The sequence below is a fragment of the Centrocercus urophasianus genome, unplaced genomic scaffold (assembly GCF_019232065.1).
Source record: "Centrocercus urophasianus isolate 14NV4802_14NV808 unplaced genomic scaffold, USGS_Curo_1.0 seq_30, whole genome shotgun sequence".
Taxonomy (NCBI): domain Eukaryota; kingdom Metazoa; phylum Chordata; class Aves; order Galliformes; family Phasianidae; genus Centrocercus; species Centrocercus urophasianus.
Window position 1 is genome coordinate 1,736,883 of NW_024884867.1, and position 14,514 is coordinate 1,751,396.

The following is a 14,514-nucleotide window of genomic DNA, read 5'->3' on the forward strand; positions in this document are numbered from 1 at the left end:
CAGGGCCAAGGACCGCACAACACAAAACACAGCAGCCTCTCTGAGCTCTGTATTTAATAACAACGGCCACAAGTAGTGCTGCAGCTCCAGCTGCCACATGGAACAAGAGCCCTTGCAGGCTCACAGCGAGTCCCCGAGCACTCTGTGTTCAGCTAACTCGTACTGTCCTTTCTAATAAGTTAGTATAAATAAGGTGGTCCATCCTCCCCCCCACTCCCACCCATCCCTCAGCTATGGCAGAGCCCCAGGTGCAGGCGGGCTCCCAGCCTGGTGCTGCCCACCTGTTGCAGCTACAGGCAAATAGAAAAGACTTAGAAAAAATGATGAGCAGGGAGAGGGAACAGCCAGACCTGCGCTCTTCCCTTCAGTACCTGCAGACTCCACCGACAGCCTCAGTGGCCCCTCCCCAGTTATACCCACGAGTGCTTTCCCTGGCACCCATCCCCCAGCCATTTGGCTAATGCCCAGCCATGCCCCTGGCCCCTCTACTCACACCAAGCAGGGAGAACCCCCCAGAGTCTTCACTCTCCTAAGGGCCAGGCTCTGCCTGGTGCTGCAAAGGGCATGGCTGCGCTGAGCCTTGCTCCAGTTCCAAGCACAGCTCACCCCACGCCTGCCCTGTTCTTCCCCAGCTCTTCCCAGAGCAGCCATGGGTCCGTCTGTCCCTGGAGCACGTCCGTTGGGCCGACTAGCTCTCTCCACAGCAGTTCCCTGCAAGGGAGAAGGATGAGGGGGTGTCACACAGGGGTCACAAGAGCAGAGCAGCCTGTGGCTGGCAACACTTCCTCCCAGCCCTCGTCCTGGCCTGAACACGCTCCCCAGAGGGTGAACTGAGGTGCAGGATGTGTGGGGACCCATCAGGATCCCCCAGTCCTAGAGCTGCTCTCACCTAGGATGTTATGCTTGCAGAGTGGGCAGGTCTGCTGCAGGAGGAGCCAGGGGTCCACACAGTCCCGGTGAAACTCGTGGGAACATGGCAGCACGCGCAGCCACTGCAGGGAGAGAAGCAGGTGGGACACGTGAGCCACGAGGAGCAGGCAATCTGCCCCCTGCCCGCAGAGGGGGGCAGCCCCCAACCACACGTCCCTCACATGTGGACACCCCCGCCCTGGTGAAGCACGAGAAGGCTCAGCCCCACAGAACAGAGCCAAGGGGTGGCGTTAGCACGCGTGGCCCCAAATCGTCACTGGGACCAACCCCACCAGTCTGACCTGGCTCTTGCTGAACTGGTCCAGGCACACGGCACAGCTGTCTATCTCACAGGCCCGGCTCCGCAGCGCCTTGCCAGGATTGTACCGCCGGGTCTTCAGGGCCAACAGCCGCCGCCGAATGAGCTGCTTCAGGTCCAGCTGGAGACGCAGAGCGGGAGGTGAGGCGAAACGAGCGGAGCGTACAATCATGTTGGTTGGAAGGGATCCATTAGAACATCAAGTCCATCAACTAACACTACAGTTCCAACACTCAGCTATGTCCTTAAGTGCTGTGCCACACATCCCTTAAATACCTACCAAATGCTTTCAATATCTCCAAGAGATAGTGACTGCTGCCTCCCCGGGCAGCCCTTCCCACACCTAACCACCCTTTTTGTGAATAAACTTATCCTCGCATCCAACCTCAACCTCCCCTGGTGCAATCCGAGCCCGCTGCCTCACGTCCCATCTACACTTCACGTGAGAGAAAGAAAACGACGCCCTCCTTGCCGCAACCTCCTTTCAGGAAGTTCCAGAGAACAACGAGGTCTCCCCTCATCCTCCTTTCCCCCAAACAAAACAGTCCCCTCTCCCCACGTCCCACCTCAGCATCCCGCTCCGACAGGCCTTGCCGTGACTGCCGCTGCGCCTGCACGATCACCCCCGTGCAGAGGAGCAGAGCGACGAGCAGGATGGTGTTCCACAGCTGCTGCAGGTACTTCTGCAGGAACAGCACCGCCAGGCGCTCAGGGGAGAGAGGGAGACTTTTGCTTCACCCCCAGCCTCACCCCCAGCTGCGGTGACACCGAGGAGTGGCCATGGGGACACCTGTGACGCACCTGGACCTGCGAGCTGTTCTCCCCGGTGCAGATGACACCCTGCCACTCGCCGTAGAGGCCCCCTCGGGACAGGCCACAGGTGGACCACAGGGTGAGCGTCACCCCCTGCAAGGCAGGACACCGCGTCACCACAACAGCATGTTGCAGCACAGGAGGCAGGACTGAGAGACACCGGCAGCTCCAACAGCCCTTGCAGAGCTGGCTCCTGCTCCTTGCAGGTTTCCCCGCTGCTGGGCATGGCCATGCCTCTGTCCTCATACCCAAACAGAGGAGATGGAGGACTTACATACCAGGTTCTCCAGCAGCACCGCCTGGTATGTGATCTTCGCTGTCGCCCGTAGTCCTCTATGAGCAAGAGGCACAAAGAGCATCAGCCACGTGCAGCATCCCCAGCACCCAGCAGCCCTATTCCTGCTGGGCACTGAGGGAGGCCGCTCCTAAGACGTGTACAAAGACAGAGGGACACACAGAGGAAATGGCAGTGACATTTTCCACCCAGTCCTCTCAGCAACTACACAGAGATCACATCCCTGCTCCGTGCCTGTTTCCCAATCAGTGAAGCCACCACACATGCCCCTGCTCCCACGCCAAGCTGAACGTGCCAGACACCTTCCGAGCCCCTTCTGCCTCCCCATATTGCATGAGTGCTGGCTGTGCTCTGCTGCCCACTGCACAAATCAGACTGCTGCAAGGGAATGCTCACCGCAGCAGTGCTCCCAGCAGCCTGGTGACGTTGTCCGAGGATTGGATCACGATGACGGGCTTGGCAAGGAGCTGGGAGACATCCAGCTGCACCAGACAGAAAAGCAACAGCTGTGAGTGGGGCAGGTGCCCAGTGTGCTAGGAGGACTGCAGGGCTCTCCTACCTCTCGGATCGCATTCTGGTTCAGTGCCAGGATGAGCAGGGCTGAGGCCCCCAGCACCAGGGCTCGCTTCATCTGCAGGGACAGAAGGCTCAGCACAGCGGGCTGGCACTGCCCACATCCCTGCTGAGCGCCCCAGAAGGTGCCTGTGGGTTGCTGATGGAGCTCTCACCTTGCTGACCACAGCAGCAGTGAAGGACTCCTCCTTGGCACTGCGAGGGCTGTCTGTTGGCTCCTCACCCACGGGCACCACCCCGATCCAGCTGTCAGCAGCACCCAGCTCCGGCTCCGCATCCCCCACCTGGACACATGGACAAGTCAGGGGCTGATGGCATTCCAAGGCACCTGGGCAGCAGGCAGGGTAAGGGGACAAGGCTGGCAGCAGGGGAGCTGTGAGGGGGGCACACGGAGGGGACGTACCGACATCACACCCCCAGCCGCCCCCATCCAGCCCCCACACCGCCTCCCATGGCTCCAAACGCTCCCAGCCCTCCCCTATACGCCCCCAATTCCCACCTTACCCCACCAACCCCAACCCCAGAGCTCACACGGGTCCCATCTCCCCCCGGTTCCAGCACTCCCCAGTTCCCCATATCGACCCCAAATACCTTCCCACACCCCACCTCCCCCAGCTCACCAACACCAGCCGCCCCCCGATCTCCTCTTCCCGCGGCTCCCCGCTGCCCGGCCCGCTCCCGCCTCCCAGCAGGGCCCCGTGCAGCGTGTAGGACCCGCCGGGACCCGCCGCCGTCCCGTCGCCGTCCCCGGCCGCGTCCCCCGGCCCCGACACGGCCACTTCCACGTGGGCGGAGGCCGCCGGTCCCGGCCCGGCCCGGCTCAGCGCCAGCAGCGGCGCCAGCAGAGCGGCACGCAGCGCCGCCATGCCTGCACGGAGCCGCCGCACAGCGCCCCCATGCGGCGGGGAGGTCCGAAGGGAAGGATGGAGGATGAGTGCTTTTGGACGGGGGGAGGGGAAAAGAGGATGGGATGAGGACCAAGAGGGAAAGCGGAGGGGGAGGACGCTCTGCTCTTCTTCCACGCTTTTAACTCAGCTGTTAAACACGACCGGGCTCAGTGCTGACATCGCATGCTCTCTGCTCCTTACTGAACGACAGGCTGGGATGGAGTAATGGAAATGGGGAGGAGACTGGGATGGGGGTTGAGAAGGGAAAGAGAACGTGAAGGGGAAATGGGAAGGATTTGGGATGGGAAGGATAAAGTAGAAAGTGGAAGGGATGGGGATGAGGTTGCTGATGGGTAGTGGAAAAGTGTGCATGGAATTGGATGGAGATGGAGATGAGAGAGAGGCATCGATACCAGCTGTGGGATGGAGATTAATCTGGGTGCAGGGACAGGTACTGGGACTGGGATGTGATTGGGAACCACCACAGGGAGCAGGGAAGTGACAGGGACCAAACCCACCACCGGCACTGGTAGAGCACCACGCATGGGGACAAGGCTGAAGGGACAGTGGGCCCCCATCCATGTCCCCTCGACATGTCACCACATACACACGTCCAGGCACACACGTGTAATGCTGGCACAGCATTCCCCAACCCCTTGCGACCCAAGCTAGGAACAAGACTGCTGGGCTGTGCCAGAGGCAGTGGGTGCACACTGAGAACATCTGTGGGGATCACAGCAGCTCCCAGCCCAAGGGACAAGGGTCCTCGAGCCTGTGGGACATCCCTGATTCCTCAGGACACACACAGCCCTCCTGGGAACACAAGCATCACTCCTGCCCACAGATACCTGCACAACCCCTGCACCCCATTCCCCTGGTGCCTCCATCTGTCCCTGGTCCCAGTCTCTTATCCCTGTTTTCCATTCCCTGTCCCCAGCTCCTGTTCCTATCTATTGCCTTCCACATCTCCCACCCCTGCTCTCTGTACCCTTTCCCCTACCCCATCTCTCAGCCTTGTCCCCACCTCTGTCCCCTTCTCCACCTTTTGTCTCTGCCCCCATTTGTGTCACCCGCCTCTGTCCCATCTCCCTACCTTGTCTCTTGTTCCTATCTTCTCTCCGTGGTGCTCTGACCCCAGTCCCTCATCTCAGTCCTCCCCCTGTGCCTGAGACTTCTCTGTATTCCTGCTTCTTTTTATAACCCCACCTTTCTACCCTGCCCCATTTCTAATCCCCATCTCTGTCTCCTGTTCCCATCTGTCCCTTGTCCCAATGCCTCTCCATGTCCAACCTCTGTCCTCCATCTCATCTGTCTCTTTCCCCACCTCCCACACTGACCCCACCTTTACCTGCTCCATCCTCTTCCCCGTCCCCATCTCTGCCTCCTGTTCCCATCTGTCCCCTGTCCCAGTGCCCATCCATGTCCCCACCTCCTGTTGGCTGCCCCAATGCCCATCCTTGTCTCTATCTCTGTCCTGCCCCATCTCCTACCCTGTCTGCATCTGTCCCATCTCCACCTCTCCCCTGCTACATCTCCCACCCCTGCCCCCATCTCCTTTCCCCTCCTCCATCTCTATCTCACCTTCACCTGTCCCCTGCCCCAGTGCCCACCCCCATCCCTACTCCTGTCTCCATTTCCCACCCTGTCCCCACCAGTCCCTACCCCATCTCCTATCCCCTGCCCCTATTGCCGTCCCATCTCCACCTATCCCCTACTCTAGAGCCCATCCCCATCCCCGTCTCCTGTCCCCATCTCCCAACATGTCACGACCTCTGTCCCATCTCCACCTGTCCCAATGTCCCAATGCCCACCCTTGTCTGCATCTCTCACCCTGTCCCCACCACTCCCTACCCCATGTCCTATCCCCTGCCCCCATCCCTTTCCCATCTCCACCTGTCCCCATCCCCATCCCCATCTCCCACCCCGTCCCTCCACATCCCCTGCCCCATCACCCACCCCGTCCCAGCCGCACACCGGGCCGTACCCGTGCGGCCACCCGTGCCGGGCACAGTCCAAGGCCGGCACCGGGTGCTGGAGGCGGCACAGGGCGGAGCCGCCTCGCCCAGCTCCATCCCGGCCGCCCTTAAGAGGCGGCGCCGGGGGCGCGGGGCCGGCGCCGGCACCATGAGCGGCCGCGTCGGGGAGCTGAGCCCGCGGCAGGCGGAGGCTCTGGCGCAGGTGAGACCGGCACCGGGGGGACGGCGGCGCGGGGCGCTCTGATGCGCCCACCTCGGCCATGGGGTCCGCGGGGACCCCCGGGCTGCACGGCGCCGGGACCGGGGTCTCATCACCTCCGGAACCCGGCAGCAGAGGGATGCGGGACGCGGATCCGCGGGACACGGGGAGGCCCGATGACACAGCTTTGCTTCCCCCTGCACGGCGAGCATCCCAAGGGCTCTGCTTGCACCCCGTTCCCAGCACGGAGCTCGGCACCCGGAGGTCCCGCGGGACGGCGATACCGCTGGATGTGCGCCGTGCCTCCCTCCCCCCCACGACGCTTCCATCCTGCAAAAACGTGGCGTGGTGGAATGTCTCCCTGCCTGGGAAGGCATTGCTGCAGGGTGGAGGGCGCCCAGCCGAAATGGTGGCTGTCACCTGCTGGGGGACACCCAGTGGCTTTGCTTCGTCCCACCTGCAGCAGCCATGCTGGGGTTTATTGGCCTCTGTGGGCATCGATCACGGAGGGTACAACAGTGGCTGCGCTATCTTATCGCCGAACTGCGGCCCGCGGGCGATGACCTGGGCGGGTACGGCACGGTGCTCAGTTGGGATTTGGGAAGGGACACTGCGTGGTTGCAACCCTGATGCAAAGAGCTGTGAAACCTGTCCCCTCCCACCCGCCCGCGACCGTGTTGTTTTCCTCTGGGTGAGGGAGTTAATCCCGGGTTTAATTACACCTAAATTCAGGCGGGGATAATCCGGTCAGCCTCGTTACGGGCTGGTACGGTGCATGGGGGGATTTACACCGCCTGCCCCAGGGCAGCATCCCTGCTCACTGCCGACCTCGGCGGTGCCCGAGGCATGTGCGACGACCGCGTGGTGCACAGCCCGGAGCTCGGAGCGCCGCGCAGGGGGCAGAGGGCTGACGCCTCGCTTTGGAGGGCACGGGCTGGCTGCCTTACACGAGGATACCGGTCTGAGGACCCTCCCGCAGCAGGCAGGGGATCAGAGACTGCTCTGTGCTGCCGGCTGCCCCGGGGACAAACTTCAGGTTTTGGGCACAAGGCCACATCCCCAGCCCCTCTGATGGTGGTGCCCCTTCTCCCCGCAGTTTCGAGAGAACATCAAAGACGTGCTCCCTTCGCTGCCCTTGCAGGACGATCATTTTCTCTTGAAATGGCTCCGAGGTAAGCCCGGGGGGCGCGGTGGGGCTGGGACATCCCATGGGGGCTGCGGGCACCACGCCGAGGTGCTGCCCTCACCTGGACTTTAGCAAGCTGGCAGCGGGGCAGAGGGCGGCAGGTTCGGCGGCGATGTCCCGGCTGCGCCCCGCGCGGGGCTGAGCTCCACTCTCTGCTCTTTCGCAGCACGCAGCTTCGACCTGCCCAAGTCAGAGGCCATGCTCCGCAAGGTGAGGGAGTCCCCGTGCTGGGGGAGCCCGGCCGAGGGACTGGGGTGTCCTTGAGACCCCGTGTGCCCTCACCCCGACTCGCTCTGCCCTGCCTTCACAGCACGTGGAGGTCCGCAAACGCATGGATGCCGACAACATCATTGCATGGGAGGCACCTGAGGTGGGGGTCCTTGGCCCGTGGTGGGTGTCCCCAGCCTGAGGTGGGCGTCCCCAACTGACGGTGCTCCCGCAGGTGATCAGGAAGTACATGGCTGGAGGCATGTGTGGATACGACCGGGAGGGCAGCCCTGTCTGGTACGATATCATTGGGCCGCTGGACCCCAAGGGGCTGCTCTTCTCTGCCTCCAAGCAGGACCTGCTCAAGAACAAGTTCCGTGACTGCGAGCTGCTGCGACAGGAATGCGAGAAGCAGAGCCAGAAGGTGGGCGCCTGCATGGCTGTCCCCACACATCCATATCCCCACCAAACCCACAAGACCACCCCTTCCCTTCATGCACTGTCACCAGCCCTGCTTTATGCCAGCTGCACAAGTTCCTGCCCATCCCACCAAACACAGTCCCTGCTGCCACCTGTGTCCCTGTCCCAGCACCACATGTTTTTCCTGCACTGATGCTCCAGAGGAAGCACTGGGCCCGTTGGGGGTAAAAGGGGCTGGCACTGGGCTGCCCTCTGCCCCAGGGGTGGCAATGACCAGGAACAGGTGGCAGGAGGGACTTGGCAGTGGCTGATGCTTCTTGGTCTATAAACTCATCGTCCCACCTGACGGCTCTGTCCCTGTCCCAGCTGGGCAAGAAGATTGAGATGGTGATGATGGTCTACGACTGCGAGGGCCTGGGCTTGAAGCACCTCTGGAAACCAGCGGTGGAGGCGTATGGTGAGGTGAGACTTGGAGGGACCACAGTGGCCGCTGAGGTCAGAACTTCATCCCTTGTTGGGCTGCAGGGTGACCCAGGGACTGGCTGCGACTCAGGTCCCAGGCCTCACTGCAGTTTGGGCAGGTGCACAGGGCCTGTGTTTAGGGTCGTCACCTGTGCAAAGCCTGTGCAGATGGGGCTGCCCCAGGGAGTGCTTGGGGCAGGAGGGTGTGGATGCAAAGCTCTCTCCATCCCGCAGCTCCTGGCGATGTTCGAGGAGAATTACCCCGAGTCCCTGAAGCGCCTGTTCATCGTGAAGGGTGAGCAAGGTGTGGGCGTGCAGCTGGGCATCATGCTGGGATGGCTGCCCTGACACCCGGCTCTGCTCACCAGCTCCCAAGATTTTCCCAGTGGCCTACAACCTGGTCAAGCACTTCCTGAGCGAGGACACTCGCAAGAAAGTCATGGTGCTGGGATGTGAGTGGGGCTGCAGTAACCCTCACCCTGCCCATGCAGCCTCGGGGGTCCCCACCTCAGGCTGAGGTCCCCGCGTGGGACTCAGCCTCTCTGAACGCCCCGCTATCCCACAGCCAACTGGAAGGAGGTCCTGCAGAAGTACATCGACCCCTCGCAGATCCCAGTGGAGTATGGGGGCACACTGACAGACCCTGATGGGAACCCCAAGTGCCCCAGCAAGGTGAGGAGCGGTCCCTGCAGTGTGAGGGCTATGGGATGGCCATGCCCTGTGCCCAAAACTATCCCTTTACAGATCAACTACGGAGGGGAAGTGCCAAAGCAGTACTATGTGAGGGATCAGCTGGCACAGCGCTACGAGCACACAGCGATGGTCAACAGGGGTTCATCCCACCAGGTGGAATACGAGATCCTCGCCCCCGGCTGCGTGCTCAGGTGAGGGGGATCCATGCTATGGGGATGAGGATATTGAGGCAGGCAGCGGTGACCCCGGGTCTCTCTGGCAGGTGGCAGTTTAATTCAGAAGGGGCCGACGTGGGCTTTGGGGTGTACCTGAAGACAAAGGTCGGGGAGCGGCAGCGGGCAGGCGACATGACCGAGGTGCTCCCCACCCAGCGCTACAACGCACACATGGTGCCCGAGGACGGCTCCCTCACCTGCTCCACGCCTGGCATCTGTGAGTGGCCCCTCGTCCCCACCCCCGTGGTCTGTCCCAGCGCCCTGACCTCCCCCACCCCTGGTCCTGCAGACGTCCTGCGCTTCGACAACACCTACAGCTACATCCATGCCAAGAAGGTGAATTACAGCGTGGAGGTGCTGCTGCCTGACACCACCTCAGCCCAGCAGATCCAACAGCTCGGGGACAAGCTGGGCGAGGTGGCCCTGGAGCACAGCCTGTGATGGCAGCACAGAGGATGGAAGAAGGGGGGCTGGTGCCCCGTGGCTCAGGGACCTGGGGGGCTGTGCCCGGGGTTGTCGGCCCCTCTGTGCCTTATGTGGCCTCAGCAGTGGGGCTAGGTGTGGTGGCGGCAATAAAGAGATGGACAGTGACATGGCTTGGCTGTTTGTTGTTCTTCCATCCCATCCTCAGGCCCTGCTTCCCTCATCACCAGACCCTATTCGTCCCCTCAGCCTCATACCCAGACCCCGTTGTCCCTCTCAGCCCCATGCCCCAGGCTCAGCTGCCTCCCTCAGCCCTTACGGAGGCCCTCAGCCCCACATCAGGCCCCCGCGCCTTCCCCTGCCGTGCGCCCACAAACCAGGCCGATTCCGCACAGCCCCGCATCCCGGCTGCGCATCCCACCCACGTGGCGGCTGCGGTCGGGTCACGTGCTGCCCGGCTTTGACTTCCCCGCCTCCATCTTAGAGCCGGGCAAGGGGGCGGGGCCAGGTGGGCGGGGCTAAGGACGGTGTGCGGAAGGAGGAGGCGGGGCCTGATATGGTGACGTAAAATGGGGGCGGGGCTTCGAGCGGGCACGGGCGGGAGCGCGCCATGGGGGCGGAGGAGCCCGACCTCTACCGGGACACGTGGGTCCGCTACCTGGGTGAGCTGCGGCACCGGGGCTGGCATCGGGAACGTTGCAGCGGGGCTGGCACGGGGAACCCGGTATCGACCATGACAGCGAGCGCTGAGTACCGATGCTGCTAGAGCTCTCGGTACCGGCACTGGCTCCGAATGCCGGTACCGGGCGTCGGCTCTGCCACTCCCCGAGCTCCGGAACGCTCCGTCCCCGCGTTCCTGTCCCGTTAAAACCCCTGGGCCGGACCCTGCCCTCTGCCATCACATTTCCCCCCGCTATCCCAACGCTGGGATCAAGGTGACCCTAGGAGTTGGGGTGACGCCGCCTCCCTGTCACCTGCTGCCCCCCCAGGCTACGCCAACGAGGTGGGTGAGTCCTTCCGTCCCATCGTCCCGGTAGCAGCCGTGTGGGCCAGCTATGGGGTGGCCACAGCCTACGTGACAGCCGATGCCATCGACAAGGGCAGGAAAGCTGCGGCGGTGAGTGGCCCCCCCTGCAGCCCCCGCATCCCCACATGCCCCCCATCCCACACCCGCTCTGCTCTCCCAACAGACCCACGCTCAGGACCCCAGCAGGGCACGGCGGGTGGGGGTGGCAGTGGCAGATACCTTTGTGTGGCAGAGCCTGGCCTCGGTGGCCATCCCAGGCTTCACCATCAACCGCCTGTGTGCCGCCTCGCTGGCCCTGCTGGCCTCCCTCACCCGCTGGCCTCTGCCTGTCCGAAAGTGGGCCACCACCGCACTGGGGCTGGCTGCCATCCCTGTCATCATCACCCCCATCGACAGGTGAGAGTCACAGGAATGAGTGGGGATAGCCACAGTGATCCCCACTGCAGTCCAGAAGAGATGGCGTGGAGTGAGCTTGGGACACGTCCCTGCAGTGGGGATGGAGGAGCCAAAGGGGATTAGCAGGCACTGGGGATTAGTGGGGTGACACTGGGGACAGCAGGAGGGTGGATGGGGCACATTGCAAGGGGACCCTGAGATGACAGTGAGGGGCCTGTCACCTTGCTGCAGGTCTGTGGATTTCCTGATGGATTCCAGCATCCGCAAGCTGTATGGCACCGAGGAGCCCCCGTCTGCACCCTGAATCACAGCGCCATGCAGAGCTGGGAGGGGAAACTGAGGCACATGCTGGCTTGGGGCACTGCAGCCCCTGCACTGTGAACCCACACTCAGGTTTTGGCCACGGAGTGGCTGCATGCACCCTGCACTTGGTCCAAATAAACTATTTCAAACGTTACCTGCTGTGGGTGGTGTTTGGGTGTCAGGAGGGGACACAGCAACAGCTCCCTAAGGAGGACACCAGGCTGGGTAGAGTGTCCTGCCCCAGTGCTCAGCGCCCTCTGGGAAGCCCCATCCTTGTGGGTGCTGCAAGGTTCCTCAGCCCACCACCCCCATGCGGGTTAGGGCTCCTTGCAGTGCCCCCCATTGGGACAGGCAGCCCAACCCCAAAAGCACTCATGTCCTGCAGGATACAGCCTTACCACTGCATCCCAGGCCTCCCCAGCCTGCTGGGCACAGCACCAGCTGTCACATTGTCCTGCCTGGAGGCTACGTGCCCCATACCGCCCTCAAGAGGAGATGGAGGGGGAAACAAAGAACTCGTATATTTAAAGAAAAGTGACTTTTTATTACAGAGAGCATCTCACAGTGCTCCTAGCTCCAGGCTGCGGTACTCCATCCTGCTCTGTCCACGTTTCTCCTCCTCCCGGGTGACCAGAGCTCCCACCACAGCCTGCAGCTCAGCCTGGAAGGGACACTGCCTCCTCGGGGGTCGTTGGGCAGGCCGTGCTCCCCGCAGCCTCCATGCAGCCAGACCCAAGCCCAGCAAACTGCCCACGATGACGGCCACCACCACAATGCTGCCCACCAGGGCCAGCCCAGCCAGCAGCAGCTTCTTCACCGTGCGGCACGGCGCTGCGGGACGAAGCAGTTAGTGGGGTTGGGGCATGGGGAGCCCAGCTCCCATGCAGTCAGTCGATTTGGGGTCATCGGGAGAAGCTCAGGGTCATTTGCTCACCTTCAAACCATGGCTCCAGCTCCTGCACCAGCAGTGGGCCCGCTGTCTCCCAGTGGAGCATCCCTTCTCCTGGGAACTCTGTGAGGATGCACACCCTACAGCTCCACTGTGACCGCAGCCCTCCTCACCCAGCACAGCCCCCAGGGACGTACCTGGCTGCTCTCCAAGCCCAGTGTCACCAGGAGGACACTGAGTGTCACAGCAATCACACACGGTGTTCCGGGAGGGATCCTCTGCATTTTGCCACCTGGGAGGGAAGGACAGATCTGGGGATCTGTGGGTCCCCAGCTTCCACCCCAAGATACACATGGCACCATGCCCGTAGATGGAGATCCCTTTGGGTCTCAACTCCTCCCAGTAGGGTCCTTTGGTCGAACTCACCTGGCCGTGGTGTCGTTGTAGAAGCAGGACATCGGGCTGTGCCTCCTGGCACCCCATGCTGACAGCAGGCAGTGCACGTAGACCTGCCAAGACAGCAGCCATCCTCACTGCCACCTCTATGGCCTCCCCTGGGGCAGTGACCACCCCACTGGGAAGCAGGAGCTGCTGGGGACAGTGGCACAATGCCCACAGGGGGACAACTAGCTGGGGAGACCCAGGTCTCCACCACAACCTCACCTCCTCCTCAGGCTCAGCCTCCAGCACAGGGGCCAGGATGGAGAGCTGGAGGACAGACATCCCTCTCTGCTGCTGGACGGACACGCTGCCCAGCCCTGAGCCATGCAGACACCTGAGGAGACCCAAGGACAAGTTGGGGACATTCTCAGGCTGACCCCAGCACCTCTTTCCCCACCACTGACCCATGGCTGTTCACCACCATGTAGCTCTTCCTGGGGTGAGCCTGCTGCCCTGATCCCATCCCATAGCACTGCTCCACCAAGATCCTGGGGGACACATCGGGGCTGGCATCCGCCCTGGCCTCCAGGTGCAGCACAGCACTGCGGCTGAGCACCAACGGCCTCTTCGTGGCACCGGGGTCCCCTGAAGGAGAAGGGAAGGAAGGTTCAGGACAGCATCCTGCTGCAGATGGGACATAGAATTTGGCTCAGAGCACCAACCATAGGGGTCTTTGCCTCCAGCACTCCCCAGGTTTTGGAGCCTCCACATAAGAGAGCTCTCATCCCCTGCTGGATGGCTGCCAGGCTCCATCTTCTGGTCTCATCTCCCCTTCCCCCCAACTTAGCACTTAACACACAACACAGAGCACTCACCATCCAGCAGCCTTAAGGTAAACTTCACAGGGGGCTCCTCCAAGCAGGGCTGAGCACACAGCCCACCAGGTGGGGTGGCAACAGCAGGCGCTAGGGCCACAGTTTGTGTCCCCACACCCAGGGACACCCTCAGAGCGACTGCTGTGTGACCAGAAGATGCTGGAGCAGCTGGAGCCACAGTGGTCTCTGCAACGAGGTGAGAGATTGACTGGCAGGGCTGGGGATGGGGTGGCTGTGCCAAAGCTACGCTAGGGACATGCAGCTCCTCAGGTATCCCTGGAGCTCATGGAGAGGAAATAGCTTGGGGACACATGGAGCTCACAGAGCTCCCCTCCACCAGCAGAACACTGGGAACCAGCAGCAGGTCACCCACTCCCCACCTCCCCCCTACAACCAGCCCTGCTCACCTGCTGCTCCCAGCACAGCCCCACTCAGCAGCACCCAAAACAGCCTCATCCTCAGAGAGCAGCAGCACAGCCCCAGCCCTGCAGGCCTTTAAGTAGCAGGTGGCTGCAAACTGCCCTCACCTGGAGCTGCTTGGTTTTTGTTTTGGTTTGCTTTGATTGTTGTTGTGGTTTTTCTTTTTTTTTTTTTGGAGGGGGTGGAGGAGGAAAGGGAAAGGGATTTACTTGATGTTCTCTGCAGTGAAATTTCACACAGTTCACACATCCATTTAGTTTTGTTCCCACCATGTGCTTCTGCTCCTGCACTCCGTTTGGCGTCGTCACCTTGTCGTGGTGTTAATGGTGCCGCATGGTTTGGTCCCACAGTCTGTCCTGGTGCTCCCATGGATGCTCTTTGTCCCACTGGACAATACAGGTCCCACCATATGGTCTCAGTGCCATGTATGATCTCAGCCCTACCATCCCACCCTTGTCCCACTCCCCACTGCACCAACCTTCCGCCCTGTGGCACCCGCCCAGCTCCATTAAGCACTCCTGCACTGCAGAAGTGCAGCTACTGGGACAAGAGGTTCTCCTATGGGCAAGAGGGTTCTAAGTCAGGCCTGGGGACCTGGAGAAGGCCATGAAGATCCATGGAGGCCTCCTTGCAGCCCCCAAGTGTC

General features: G+C 62.1%; 3 protein-coding genes across 4 annotated transcripts; 2 read left to right on the forward strand and 1 right to left on the reverse strand.

Annotated features, from left to right (window-relative positions):
* Window positions 1-36: 36 nt before the first annotated feature.
* RNF215 (ring finger protein 215) lies at window positions 37-3,775 on the reverse strand. Its single transcript, XM_042828907.1, has 10 exons — window positions 3,530-3,775; window positions 3,065-3,193; window positions 2,896-2,967; window positions 2,733-2,818; window positions 2,320-2,374; window positions 2,030-2,134; window positions 1,795-1,911; window positions 1,212-1,349; window positions 890-992; window positions 37-711 (listed from the first exon to the last, which is right to left on the reverse strand). The coding sequence occupies exons 1-10, from the start codon at window positions 3,773-3,775 to the stop codon at window positions 689-691; spliced, it is 1,074 nt and encodes a 357-aa protein (XP_042684841.1). The 3' UTR covers window positions 37-688.
* A 2,132-nt stretch (window positions 3,776-5,907) lies between these two features.
* SEC14L2 (SEC14 like lipid binding 2) lies at window positions 5,908-9,745 on the forward strand. 2 transcript variants are annotated; one of them, XM_042828798.1, is made up of 12 exons: window positions 5,908-5,974; window positions 7,068-7,143; window positions 7,324-7,367; window positions 7,468-7,527; window positions 7,600-7,788; window positions 8,151-8,246; window positions 8,481-8,541; window positions 8,615-8,698; window positions 8,812-8,918; window positions 8,991-9,130; window positions 9,202-9,371; window positions 9,444-9,745. In XM_042828798.1, the coding sequence occupies exons 1-12, from the start codon at window positions 5,921-5,923 to the stop codon at window positions 9,593-9,595; spliced, it is 1,233 nt and encodes a 410-aa protein (XP_042684732.1). In that variant the 5' UTR covers window positions 5,908-5,920; the 3' UTR covers window positions 9,596-9,745. The 2 variants fall into 2 exon arrangements, with proteins under 2 accessions (XP_042684732.1, XP_042684733.1); XM_042828799.1 differs by having other exon boundaries at window positions 7,720-7,788.
* A 415-nt stretch (window positions 9,746-10,160) lies between these two features.
* On the forward strand, window positions 10,161-11,457 carry MTFP1 (mitochondrial fission process 1). The gene is made up of 4 exons (XM_042829063.1): window positions 10,161-10,239; window positions 10,567-10,694; window positions 10,768-11,000; window positions 11,232-11,457. The coding sequence occupies exons 1-4, from the start codon at window positions 10,188-10,190 to the stop codon at window positions 11,302-11,304; spliced, it is 486 nt and encodes a 161-aa protein (XP_042684997.1). The 5' UTR covers window positions 10,161-10,187; the 3' UTR covers window positions 11,305-11,457.
* Window positions 11,458-14,514: the final 3,057 nt, after the last annotated feature.